This window comes from Haliaeetus albicilla, chromosome 2, assembly GCF_947461875.1.
Source record: "Haliaeetus albicilla chromosome 2, bHalAlb1.1, whole genome shotgun sequence".
Lineage (NCBI taxonomy): Eukaryota > Metazoa > Chordata > Aves > Accipitriformes > Accipitridae > Haliaeetus > Haliaeetus albicilla.
Window position 1 is genome coordinate 57742643 of NC_091484.1, and position 12433 is coordinate 57755075.

Below are 12433 nucleotides of genomic sequence, written 5' to 3' on the forward strand. Positions count from 1 at the left end.
GGAGCCTCTTCACCCCTTCCCGAGAGATGTGCCCTTGCTATTTATTTTGTTCCAAAAGGAATTTGCAATAGTGGTTTGGGGATCTTCTGACATTTCACTGACATTTCTTCAGGGCTTTTTGTAGGATGATTATTATTGTCATTAGGTACCCTCACGTTTTAATGCCTACACTAGATTTAATTGTGTGCATTCCAGCCGGGGGCCAGTTTTTGCTGTGAATTCTTAACATGCACCCAACCTAGTGCCTCCACGGGCCTGTTTCAGTTGGATCTGTGCCCCTAGACAGATCACTTAAGAGGTCTGAAAAATCCTCTGCAGAGCTTGCAACAGATAGAATTGACTGTTCCTGACAAGTCTACCATTTTTACTGTTTTCCATCTGCCTACCAAGACTGCCTTATTCTTCTGAAGTACCAAAGACCACTTAAAATGTGTCTAAAGCTTGATGCCAACTTCCTATCCCTGCTTGCCAATTCAAAAAATCTGTTGCAAAATATATGTCAATACATTTATTCTCAGACTAAGGCAACCATGTATTACTTAAATGCTAGGGTAATCCTAAATACGATCAAGAGGCCGGTGCTGATAACAGTCGTCAGATACAAAATGGCTTTTTTAGAAAGTATCATTTCTAGCAGGAGACATTTAAAACCTTTTATACTCTCACTGAGCACAACAGGCCTGTTTTGGCAGTCTGGGCATGTTTCCTGGCTTGCTGTCCCTATGGCAGCCGAAACTCGGCAATGGGTTGCTCCGGTATGAAATTCATGAAATTGGAAATCAAGGCCAGGAAGGTCTGACACGAGCGATCTAGGTATGAATATCTGTTCTTGCTCCTTGAGTTTCCTTGTTGGCTTTTGCTCTGCTAAGACTAAAATTGTTTGGAAGTCACTGTCTGTAGATTTTAGGTTTCTCTTCCCCACTGGTAAGACCTGAAGCTATTTGAGATGTTAAACAATTTGCGGCTTCTGAGCTTGGTTGTGGTGCTGGCTTTGTACAGATGAATATAGAAGCTGTGGCATTTTCAAAAGCCATTTGGAACAGCTCTTCAATACAAGCACTTTCAGTAGAGATTAGATACATTATTTGGGTTTTCTGCCTAAAAAAAACCCCCAAAACCCAACCTTAAAAAATTGGCAGAAATACCATTTTCTTCAAATGACAAAGTTCTCTTTCCCCAAATTGAGGCTGGCAATTGGCAGCTCTTTACAAAGACAATTTTTTTTTCTTTCCTCTCTCCCTTCCCCTACTCCTTGATTTCAAAATAACCTTCAAGGCAAAAAAAGCAGGACATAGCATGTAAAAAAGAAATAGAAACTGATTAAAATTTTTCACTCCTTGAACAGAATGTTTTCCATTTTAACTAACATGTATCAGATAAAATGCTATCACATTCCTACACAAGAAATTAACACATTGCAGGAAACTGGACACATACGTTCCTCAAGGAATTTGCTATTCAGAAGTCCTACTGAAGAAATTGAAACACAATACAAATAAAGACCTTTATTAAAATCGCTTGGAACAGTATATGAAATTTAATATCATATAATATAGGTGCAAAACCCCTGATAGTGACAGGATGTGATACATGTGAAGAGAGGACATTAATATACATATAAATAGAAAAGCTAAAATGTGTTTGACAGTGATATATTAAATGGCTACATAAATGTGACCATAATTAGGAGAATATGTAATTTCGTATTCCTTAAGCAGTATCTTCTAAAGCAGTATACATAGTAAATTGCTTTTACCTCTAGTGTCTGCTTTCTTATGAGTAACAGGAGATGCGTAGGAATATTGGAATATTGTAGGCACATGCAAAAGCAATGTAAAAGATATAAAAACAGAGGCAGAAGCCAGGGACTTATTTGTTCTTGGCTGCCAGAGGCTTACGGCTGATCTTCTTTGACTTGTCATTGTTCTTCTTTGGAGGTTCAGGATTCGCCTGCATGTGTCTGCCATAAAGACTGTAAGGAAATGAGACAAAGAATATCTGTGATACAACCATTAAACACAGGCTTTTACTCTGCAGCATGTTAAACAATGCATCTAGTTACTAGAAATAAAAAAGGAAGGTCATTATATTTATTTTGTCTCAACACACTGAATTTTCTATTATATCTCATGCTGCAGTCCATAATACTAGGTTTTTCATGACTTATTGGGAGAGTAACATCGGGAAGAGCAGGCCTTTGGAGCAGTGAATGAGCAATCAGTTTTGCCTTCAGAAACTAGCCACCTTTATTCCGCAGTTATGGGATTAAGGCTTGGAAGGCTGCAAGGATGTGTATTCAAGTCGACAATGACAAAAATTGGGTTGAACTGGAGAGATAGAGTGCCCACTTAGAGCAAAGTGAGCATCATCCCTAACCAGAAAACCCAAGGGCTTGATAATGTGACAGAGAGCAATGGTGTCACAGCCGCCTCTGCTGCTCACACATGATTGATAGTACTGGGACAGCTACCAACACATCAATGCCACATTACTAAGTACCACTGATTAAATGTTGACAAAGTATCCTACAATTAAGATGGCTAGCATTCACTGCGAAGCTAAACAGACTACATGGCTGAGAGGATCTTGCTAAACATCACATAGTAATTAATAGATAATTTATGAGTAATCCTGATTAAACTAAATTAAAAACCTACCCAAAATAAACACAGCTCAAACTTAACTTCCCCTATTGACATAAAGTGCTTTTTGAAGACGTACTTTGCGGGGGTGTCAGTGCATCTTGAAGGGAACAGGGACGAGCTTTGTTTCTGCTCATTCAGCTGTATAAACACTGGCAATGTTGACACCAATACTGAAATCCCTCTGAAAGGTGTCCTCCTGCTAATACTTAGGCCTGATGCTGGTGAGTGTCTGCCCCAATCCCATACTAGGCTGTTGCCAGGAACTTCTACCACTTGACAGGAATTCTGCTACTAAAGATAACGGCACCAGTTCTCACAACAGCCTTCCGTGTGTCACTGCACCTCCACCTTTTGGTGGATTTTGTCAAAAGATGGGACAGATCAGGGGCTTGGGGTTGAGAAACTCTGTGAGTCTTCCTAGAATTGCCTTCTGATGTGTCAAAATTGGGATGGGTAGCTATCAGCTCTGTCGCCACAGAACCCGGGTCCTGCATTTTCATGTGTCTGGGGCATGCAGAAGGTCCCAGCTGTGGCAGGCGAGCTGCACTGGTCCATCACACGCACCCTCATGGGCACTCTCCCCTGCTGCAGTCTGTGTATGCAGCTTGCACGTCTGCCCAACCCTCGCTGCAAACAAGGACCAGGTAGAGATCCTTTTGCTACTTTTGCTTAGTCATGTCCAGACAGACTTAAGTTACTCATGATACGTTGCTGCTTATCCAGAAAGCATGACCTGATAGACAGTTCTGGAGCGGGTATCACAGATAAACTGACTCTTTATTTACAGTGACCTCTTTTGCTTTGCAGGCTGAAACTAATTTCAGCAGAGGACGGGCCCTCCTTCTTCTACAGGGCCTGATGGACTATACAGTCAACTGTATGCAAGAGACATTGAACAAGGATCCAAGCAGACAGAAATACTCTTGAATTACTGTGCTGTAAGGCATGGCCATGGAGGGGCTGTTTACGTCAGATACAGAGAGATTTTAGCCAAGACATACATTGCTCTGTACAGCTTCCTGAGGAGGGGAAGTGGAGAAGGAGGTGCTGAGCTCTTCTCCCTGGGAGCCAGTGGTAGGACGTGTGGGAATGGTTCAAAGCTGTGCCAGGAGAGGTTTAGGCTGGACATTAGGAAACATTTCTTTACTGAGAGGGAGGTCAAACACTGGAACAGGCTTCCTAGAGAGGTGGTCGATGCCCCAAGCCTGTCAGTGTTTAAGAGGCATTTGGACAATGCCCTTAAAAACATGCTTTAACTTGGTCAGCTCTGAATTGGTCAGGCAGTTGGTCTAGGTGATCGTTGTAGGTCCCTTCCAACTGAAATAGTCTGGTCTGGTCTGGTCTATTCTATTCCATGTCAGGAGGTTAAAAGCTACCACCCGCTCTGAGCTTTATTTCGCTGTATCTGGAAGATACTTCAACCCTGGGGTTCCTGGACTGCTGGGATTAGAGCTTCTCATAGGGTGGGGTAGAGAGGCAGCACTTGCTTTCACCTCCTCAGCAGCTGCAGTTTTACATCATGCTGCTAAACAGGCTGCTGTCACGGTGCGCTGTACCCTAAACAGCCTTGCTCAAGGAAAATACAACTGTAAACTATGACATTATTTCACCTTACTGAAATTTTATGTGTGCCATCACCTACTGTCAACACGGGATCAGATCCCATTTCCTGATGAACGCAGAGAGCCCTGACCCTCCGTGATAACTGAATGCTTACTATTAGCTACAATACACATATTTTTCTTTTCATAAGAGATACAGCCCCAACAGCACAAGGCTATATTTTATCTAAGTACACAGTATGTGTATTAATCAAATAACCATCCTAAATAACTGTCCTGTTTTGGAAGGCGTTAAGTTAGTTGAGGGAGGAAAGACATGGCAGGAGATGTTTTGGTATCAGGAAATACTATCATTGTGGAAGAGCACAGAAGTGTCATTCACGGAGACCTTCCTATCAGAAACCTATCCAGGGTAGAAAAAGTCGGGGAACAAGCACCATTTTGTTCTCAACAATATGCGGCGCAGCCTTTGAACCACTGTCTGCAATAATTTTGTAACTCTGAGAAGTTAGCAACAGAGAAGTGGAAATGCATGCTCAAATCTGTGAACACCAATAGTTAGTTAAATACTAAATTAACATTCAAGTTGTTTTCTGGCTCTAGAGGAATAATGCTACATTGGAGTAGAATGTAAAGTTTTTTCATATAGTAAGAAAAGGCCCCTTTGAGAACTGTGGACTGGGACTTTAAGTACTGAATTAACAGAGAATTGACTGATCCACTGTATCTGAGCACAAAAAAACTTCACAGATGGGAATGGAAGTCCCCTGTCCTATCTTCCACCTCCTGCTGCCCCACAGCTCCTTTGCCCTGTTAGTGCCAAGCCAGAGAGGACTGTAACAGCAGCTTTAGTGGTTTTCAGGTATTACATACCCTTTTTTTTGCTCAGGTTGGTTTAGGCTCCACTTTTTTGCTTTGGAAACTATATGAATTTCCCTCCCAGATGACACTTCAGGCATTCATTCTGCCTCTCATTTCCTGCTTTCTCAGGGCAAATCTTCAAGTTTGTGGACTGGCAGAGCTCGGGTTAGTGAACTTTTTTTGAAGTAAAAGGGTGTGGTGGGAATTCTACTGACTACATGGATGCTTTTGAAGTGCAGAAGCTGAATATTGACAATTTTGAATGAACTTCAGAGTTCTGGTATAGTCTACTTGGGCAACGCCTTTTGACTGTGAAAGGTTCAGTGGCCACTGCATGCATTAAGCAGTAAAAATCACAGTTGACCTCTAAGTATTTTTAGTAGCAGTTTTTCTTTGATATTTACTCCTTATGATATTCATTGCTATTGGTACTCCAGCAATTCCCTCCACCCCATGCAAATACTACATCAGTAGTAGTAGATGTGTGTGAGATGCAGACATCTGCAGCACTTTTACATTTTTTTTACTTATTCTCAGGTCCAATCACTTCTATCGGCACATGCACTGAATTTTCATCCAGGAAAATAATTATTGGGTTTTAAAAAAGCAAATCAAATATATCTACTTAGGTTTCTCTGGCAAAATTTCAAGGAAGTTTCAGCTGCACATTGCTATCTCAACTGAAGATAAGTGCTTTACAATCTATCACAGTAGTCTGCTATGCAAAGAGCAAGGATCAGACGTATTTAGATTATACAAGCCTTCACAGACAGGGACTCTCTCTTGTGTTTGCACACATCAAATACGAGGAGACATATGGTGTCACAACAACATTTAAATACAATAATGACTGTGATAATGCCTCTGGGACAGAATTTGCCTTCTGTTACACTAGGGAAAAGAGAATGCACAATTTTCAATGAACTTCTGGTACAACAACAGACACCACTTTTATAGCTCCCAAGGAAAAAAAAAAACAAAACAAAACCAGAAAAAAAAAAAACCAAAGAAAAAACCTAATGGAGCTGATCCGCACAGAGACACAACTATCTGAATTACACGAGAACCTATAACCCCTTGGCTGTAATAGATGTGGAGTTTACATATACAGCCCTTAATCTCGATACCTGCTGGAAGGACAGAGCCACAGAAACCATAGCTTGCACGTCACCGTCTGTCAGCCAAGCTGTAGTAACCAACTGTGTACATGTTCTTGCTCTGGCATCACTGCGGAGTCAAACGTGTTAGGCAGAGACACTCATGCACCGTCCTCAGCAGCGAAGGTCAGCTTAAGACATACACACAGACAGTTATGCAGCTCAGCTGATGGATGGTAATGTACTAGGAGATGGCACTTTGACATTATCTGTTTGTATGACTAGACCCTTAGCAAAGGCAGACAGCCTCCATAAACAGACAAAGGAATATTGAGGCAGATTGTGGCTACTGTTTCAAGGCAGATTTGTGAGGTAAATGCTGATAATATATTCATGGCAGCACCTTCACACTTGGTAGTTTGGAACGTCACCTGTTCATGGGGCTGGTACAGCTCTGAGCAGGACACTACACACAGCTTGCAGACCAAAACCTCAGCTGAGGTATAAAATCTGGAGTGCAAATAAATATTTGAGATGTTTGTGGTTTGCAGCAACAGTCAGAAGCTAGTTATTACAACCACAGTTCACAAACCGCTGAACCTTTGTCGACTTAGCAGCTACAGTATTGCATGCAGCCTTCTCATTATGTTAAAGTGGAGATTAAATGCAAGACTGAAAATGCAGAAAGCCCTCAGATAGAGATTTCCAGTTGCTTTCTTTCCTTGTATATATTTTTCAAAGCAAATATCTCTCATGAACATAAATGTTTCTTTGTATGCAAACAAACAAAATCTCCCTGCATTCTCTATCTGCCCCACTGGAAGTAACAAATGAGAGCACTATGGCTGCTGCAGCAAAACTAACAATATCAAGTGAGAAAGATGCTCATTAAACTTCATCATTCTGTCTACTTTAATGATGCTTTTACTTAATAAAAATTCCCCAAGCAGTTGCAAGGATATTAGGCAAGGTCTTTGGTTATGTATCAGGGGTCTAAGCTGTCACTAGCAAGCATGTAGTTCAGGAGGGGCATTCCCAAGAGGAAAGAGTGAATACAGCTTTCTTGTAATAAATTCAGAGAGAATCAATAACCACAGCCTGCCACATTACTTAAGCATTTAGGCAAGTAGGTCATCCTTCTAAATTAAACTACAAATTGCTAAATGTTGCAATTTACAGCATAAGATCAGGCATGGAGCCTTGTAACTTGAAAGCTTACAGTCTTGCTACCAAAACCTCTGAATTTAAAAAAGAACCATAGTTAAAATTCATAAAGTTCAATAGAGCCACTTTCAAAAACCACCTTCAGCACAATTGCCTCCAATTTTTTGCTCTTGTACAACAAAACATTCACTAGCTGAAGGCTATGTGCTCCCAGAGATGAAAAGAGTGAACTCGTGTGTAAGCTAGTGAACTAGCATAAAGTGTTTGATGCACACATTAATTTTCTTGAATTTAAGCATTTTGAAAGAGGATTTCAAGAATGAGCCGTAAGAAATAAATTGCTTTCACTTTATGTCTGTCATAGACCTACAGGGTGAGTATGCAGTATGAAAAGGACACACACAGTTAAATACGATCCTGGAGAGATGCCACCTCCAGGTATGTACCATAATCTGAGAAACAAAGGTGAAACATTCCAGCACTGCTCGCTTGGAGCTCAAGTTCAGGCAGGTATTTAATGCTCAGACACAGCTTCAAATGTGGGTATTTACAGGACCTCAACAGCACAGTCCTCAGCCCCAGCTGCCGAGGCAGGAGAGGGGAAAGGCTGAATCAGTGGTGATATCACTGGAGACCCAAAGCTGAAAAGAAGTGCTTGCAAGACTGATACGTGCTGGCTAGCCTGTATTAGTTACAATTCTCAAGCACTTACTGCAAGATGCTTTTGCCTTGGCAGTTTTTGCATGGCTTATTGCTGCTCTGGTATCCCCTCTGAGCTACTGAGACTGGCCTTTTCTCCTGTGGGAGCTGCTAACACGTCACCTCCTCAAACCACATCTTCTCCTAGGAAGGGGCCAGATACTGGGGTTTAATTTGCCAGTAATGTACCAGTGAGAGAAAATAGGGGGGGTTAAAATTACTTTGCAAGTATCATATTATTTTGGTAGTTTACCAATAATTTATTTTTATTCTCTGTGACATAAGTCAGATGATTTAAATTAAGAGGAACATTGCATGGGTAAGTGAAATGAGTATCTGGTTTCCTTGCACACTCGGATGGCAAGCTGCAGTTTTAGGATTCTTAATAAGGAAGAACAGACAAGAGTGACTCATTTTATTCAGCTAATTTTTTGCCCCTTGTTTGCGAGTGCTCTGAGAGCAGATGGCAGCAGTGTCAAGAGATGTTCATCATCTGAAGCTTTCTGCAAGTTTCTTCAAAAACTCAGCTTTGGCCTGTCATCTGTCTGTGTACCACCTCACTCCTCATGCTCTGAAATGGAGGCAGTGCTCACTGGTTGAAGGGGGCAGGTGCCGGCGGTGCTGCGTGCTTGCTACGCTGCAAGAGCCTCTGGGCTACTAAACCTGCTGCTCTTAATGTGTTGTAAAACTGCTCCAGTATTTTTAGGTCTTTAACAGTTTGTCTTCCTGTATTGCCCACTCACACTCTGGGATGCCTAATACTTCAGACTGCCCCAAATCTCCACACCCTAGAGCCCAGTCCCAAGACACTGTGAAGTGTAACAACCTGTGATATCTTCCTGTTCCCTCCACCTGCCCCAATAACCTTCATAACCCAAAGCTCCTGCAGAGTTTGCCCTGGCATCACCCTCCCTAATCTCCCCAAGTCCCGCACTTTGCTTTTCAAAGAGACCAGAAATCCCTACTCCCCTCGAGTGCTTTCTGGGGTCTTCACCCCCAGAAGCACTCTGCAGGGGAACTGATCACGTCTTCCCATCTTGGATTAGCTGTTTTTTTGTAGCTAGTTTCATTTATTGGATCCCAAATTAGGTAAGAAGGAGAGGATTCAGTACAGGTGGAGAGCTGGATATCCAAGACTGTGTTGCAGTCAGTGGAGATCTGGCTAATGAAGCCAGTGGAGTAGAGAGCTTTTTGGGTGACCAAGTACAAGTGTCTGCTGCGAGATGCTTAGTTGCTATACTCTGTTATAGATTTTCAGCAACTGCAGTGGACAGTAGGCAGCTAGCTGACACACAGACACTCACATTTAGATATTTTAAAATAATAGATGAAGTCTGCCCAAAGCAACCGCTCCCCTCTGTTCCCACTTGGCACGCTCTCACAAGGTGTTAGCTACCTTACATTACAGACTCTGCTGAGTCATACAGTCCAACGTTGACTTACTGCGAATTCCTGCCTAAAACCACTCCAATCTCAATAAGCAAAAAAAAGTATTCTGCCAAAATTGTCCTGGAGCTCACCATCTCAGCAACTGTGTTGAATGTGCATCCGGCAAAATAAGCCCACCCATCCCATGTGCCTCCTACCAGCCACTTCACCATTCATTTCCTCACAGGGCTCCCTTCTGCCGGATCCCTCAACTCCAGTCTCTCCTGTTTGCATTTGCTATGTCATATATCTGAAGAAGAGAAAGACTCAGCCTCTACGTGCCATGTTTCCCACCTTCTTTCCCTGCAGGTTACTGTCAGATGGATCCTGACCAGATGGACCTCTGGCCTGAGCTCAGGAGCTCCCTGTGATGCTCCTCACAATAGCATCATCAGTCCTGCTGTGACGACTCAGCAGCCCAAACGCAGCAGTTGTAAAGGGAATACAGTCCAGCCGGACGTGTAAGGAGACATCTCGGTGGAGATGTGTCTATGTGGGAAGATTTGAGCCAAGGTAACTATGATTTACAAACACCTGCTCTCCTATAAGGCTGGCAATTGCTGGATAATTTTAATTCTGCCAGACACGTCAGCCCTTAAACTGGTTAATTTAACCCCTGCTTCTTTGAACTCACCATCTTGCACGTTAAGGAGAACTAATTTTCTTTTTCCAGAAAGGAATTCCAAGTAGGTGTTAGGCATTTCTTTAATTAATATACAGTAATAAAAGAAAGCCTTCTCCTTATATTCTCTGAGGCTAGCAGCCTTTTGAAGCAAGTACTTTAAATGTGAGGCTTGTTAGGGGAGCACAGCTGGAAGCTCATAGAAACCTAGAAAAAAAAGAGTCTTTTGTAAAGGAAAAGGATTTGCAAAACTGGCTAATGACTTTGCATACCCAACTTGAAAGAACTTGCAAGAAATGTGACTTTTGGCAGAGAGGTTTTGAAAGCACATGGAACACCAGCATCTGTTTTCTGAAAGTCAGACCTATCTAATAACTAGGGAGCCCAGCACTGAAACTCTCAGCTGTGCTACAAAGCCAGAGACACACACAAGGAGGACCTCCACGGAACTGTCATGAAGATGGGAAGGAGAGGATCTGCTTATGCTTATTTCTTTAAAAACAGAGGCAAACATGAATTAAGATTTCATCTAGAGAATCTATTATGCTGATAAAACAACCACCAGCTAGCCTGGTATAATGAGACAGCAGACTGAGAGGACCAGGGAAAGAAAAATTCGTTTCTGCACCTGGATAGTCCTATCAGACTATGTCAATCATGAAGTATTTCTCACCCGGGACTCGCATCTTCAAGTGCATCCAGGAGGGCTGATCTCCCTTCTCATGCTCCATTTCAAATGGACTGCTGACTGGTTCAGCCTACATGTGCAGACCAGTCCCTGGATCCACGCCAGGCACAGAGAAACTTCATAGGTCAGAACCTAAAGTCCTCACAGCTGAGAATTCCCACAGATTGCAGTGGAATACTTTTCCCCTTGTTTTCTTTTCACAGGTCAAATGGTGCTTCCCCACTTATGTATGACCAGAAAAAACAATTTAGTGCCAGACAGAGGTATCAGCTGTAAACCCTGAGGGCTGAGGTATCCACCAGGACAAATGACATCTTCCACCTAATGAATCAAAAGGAATTAAGAGCCGCAGAATCTGCATGAGCAGGCTCAGCTTCTTTGGCAGAAGCCAGCACAGGTGGCTGCAGAGAAAAATGCACCAGCAAGAAGGAATAAGACTACTCAAGTGAGAAAGAAGTGTGTTATGTTCACTGGAGTCACTTGTATCATCACAACCTTTGTCTTTATGTATTTGTAATTCCGTGAGCATGCAGTAGATAAATCAACAGTTTGTTCCATTTCACCAAACCACGTTGCTGGGACCATATTCAGGGCCACCTGCCTGCTCTCAAACTAACCCTGGACAGGCAGTGAACATGGTGCAGGAAACATACTGGCACACAGCACAGACAGACTCCTGGAGCCAGCCGAACGGATTCTTCATTCTTATGTTATTTTAATGTTGTTGTGCACATGGAGTCCTTTGGGTTTAAGCAAACCAGTGCTCATTTTCCTTTTTGAATGCTACACTAAGGGGCTTGCTGCTCAGATAAATCCCCTTACATAATCTTTATTATTGATTTACTACATGCATTTTGCTGTGCACCTAATTAACATTTAAAAAAAGGAAAACAGAAGGTAAAAATAGCTAAGTGCAAGCCAAGGAACTTTCTTTAAGTTATTCTACCTCTGGCAGGTATGTATTTCTTTTCCAGTAACGAGACAAAGTGTACCAATAAAATGTATAGAAGAGACTCTGGGAAAATACTGATACGCAGAGTCTCTTTTTTTGAGCAAAACTGAAGTGTCTGAGTTAATCTGAGCCTGGTCTGCTGCACAGTGAGGATGACTGACTTCACTGGCAGTAGCAGGGAGAACATTCAGGGGACTGCAGTTCTCCATACACAGGGTTTATATAGCTGCCCTGCTCTGCTGGGCTGGCTCACATGCCTCTGCCAGGGTGTCTGTCTACCTTCATCATCCCTACTGGCTGCAGGGCTGGCTGCCTAATGGCTCCTCAAACTAGACACAAAGACCAGTGACGAGGGACACAGTGACATGGTGGGGAACTCAACCAACCTAACCCTCCTGAATCACCGCTCCCGAGACCCTCAAAGGTCAAGGACTAAGCCCCGGTCCTGCTGCACAACCCACTTGGGTGACTCAACACACTCTTTCTGGAAGGCTGTGCAGGCTCTGGGGACCACTGTGTAAAGGGGGCACAGGATTTACTGTGGGATGCTTAGGGGGAGTCTTGGGATTGAGCAAGAGTATTTAAGGATTATACAGGACTTATGAGATGTTTAGGGGAAGGACCAAGAGAGCGGAAAGGAGGGATCAAGATGGATGGCAGAGAACAAGCGCAGGAAAACGGAGAGAGGATCAAGTGGGGAATAAATGAGGCCAGT

General features: G+C 42.8%; 1 protein-coding gene across 2 annotated transcripts in view; it reads right to left on the reverse strand.

Annotated features, from left to right (window-relative positions):
* Positions 1 to 1490: 1490 nt before the first annotated feature.
* Positions 1491 to 12433, reverse strand: part of RSU1 (Ras suppressor protein 1) — a 111917-nt gene continuing 100974 nt past the window's right edge. For both annotated transcript variants that reach the window (XM_069776052.1, XM_069776060.1), the window contains exon 8: positions 1491 to 1972. In XM_069776052.1, coding sequence (XP_069632153.1) covers positions 1870 to 1972 — 103 coding nt within the window. In that variant the 3' untranslated portion in view covers positions 1491 to 1869. The remainder of the gene's footprint in view (positions 1973 to 12433) is intronic.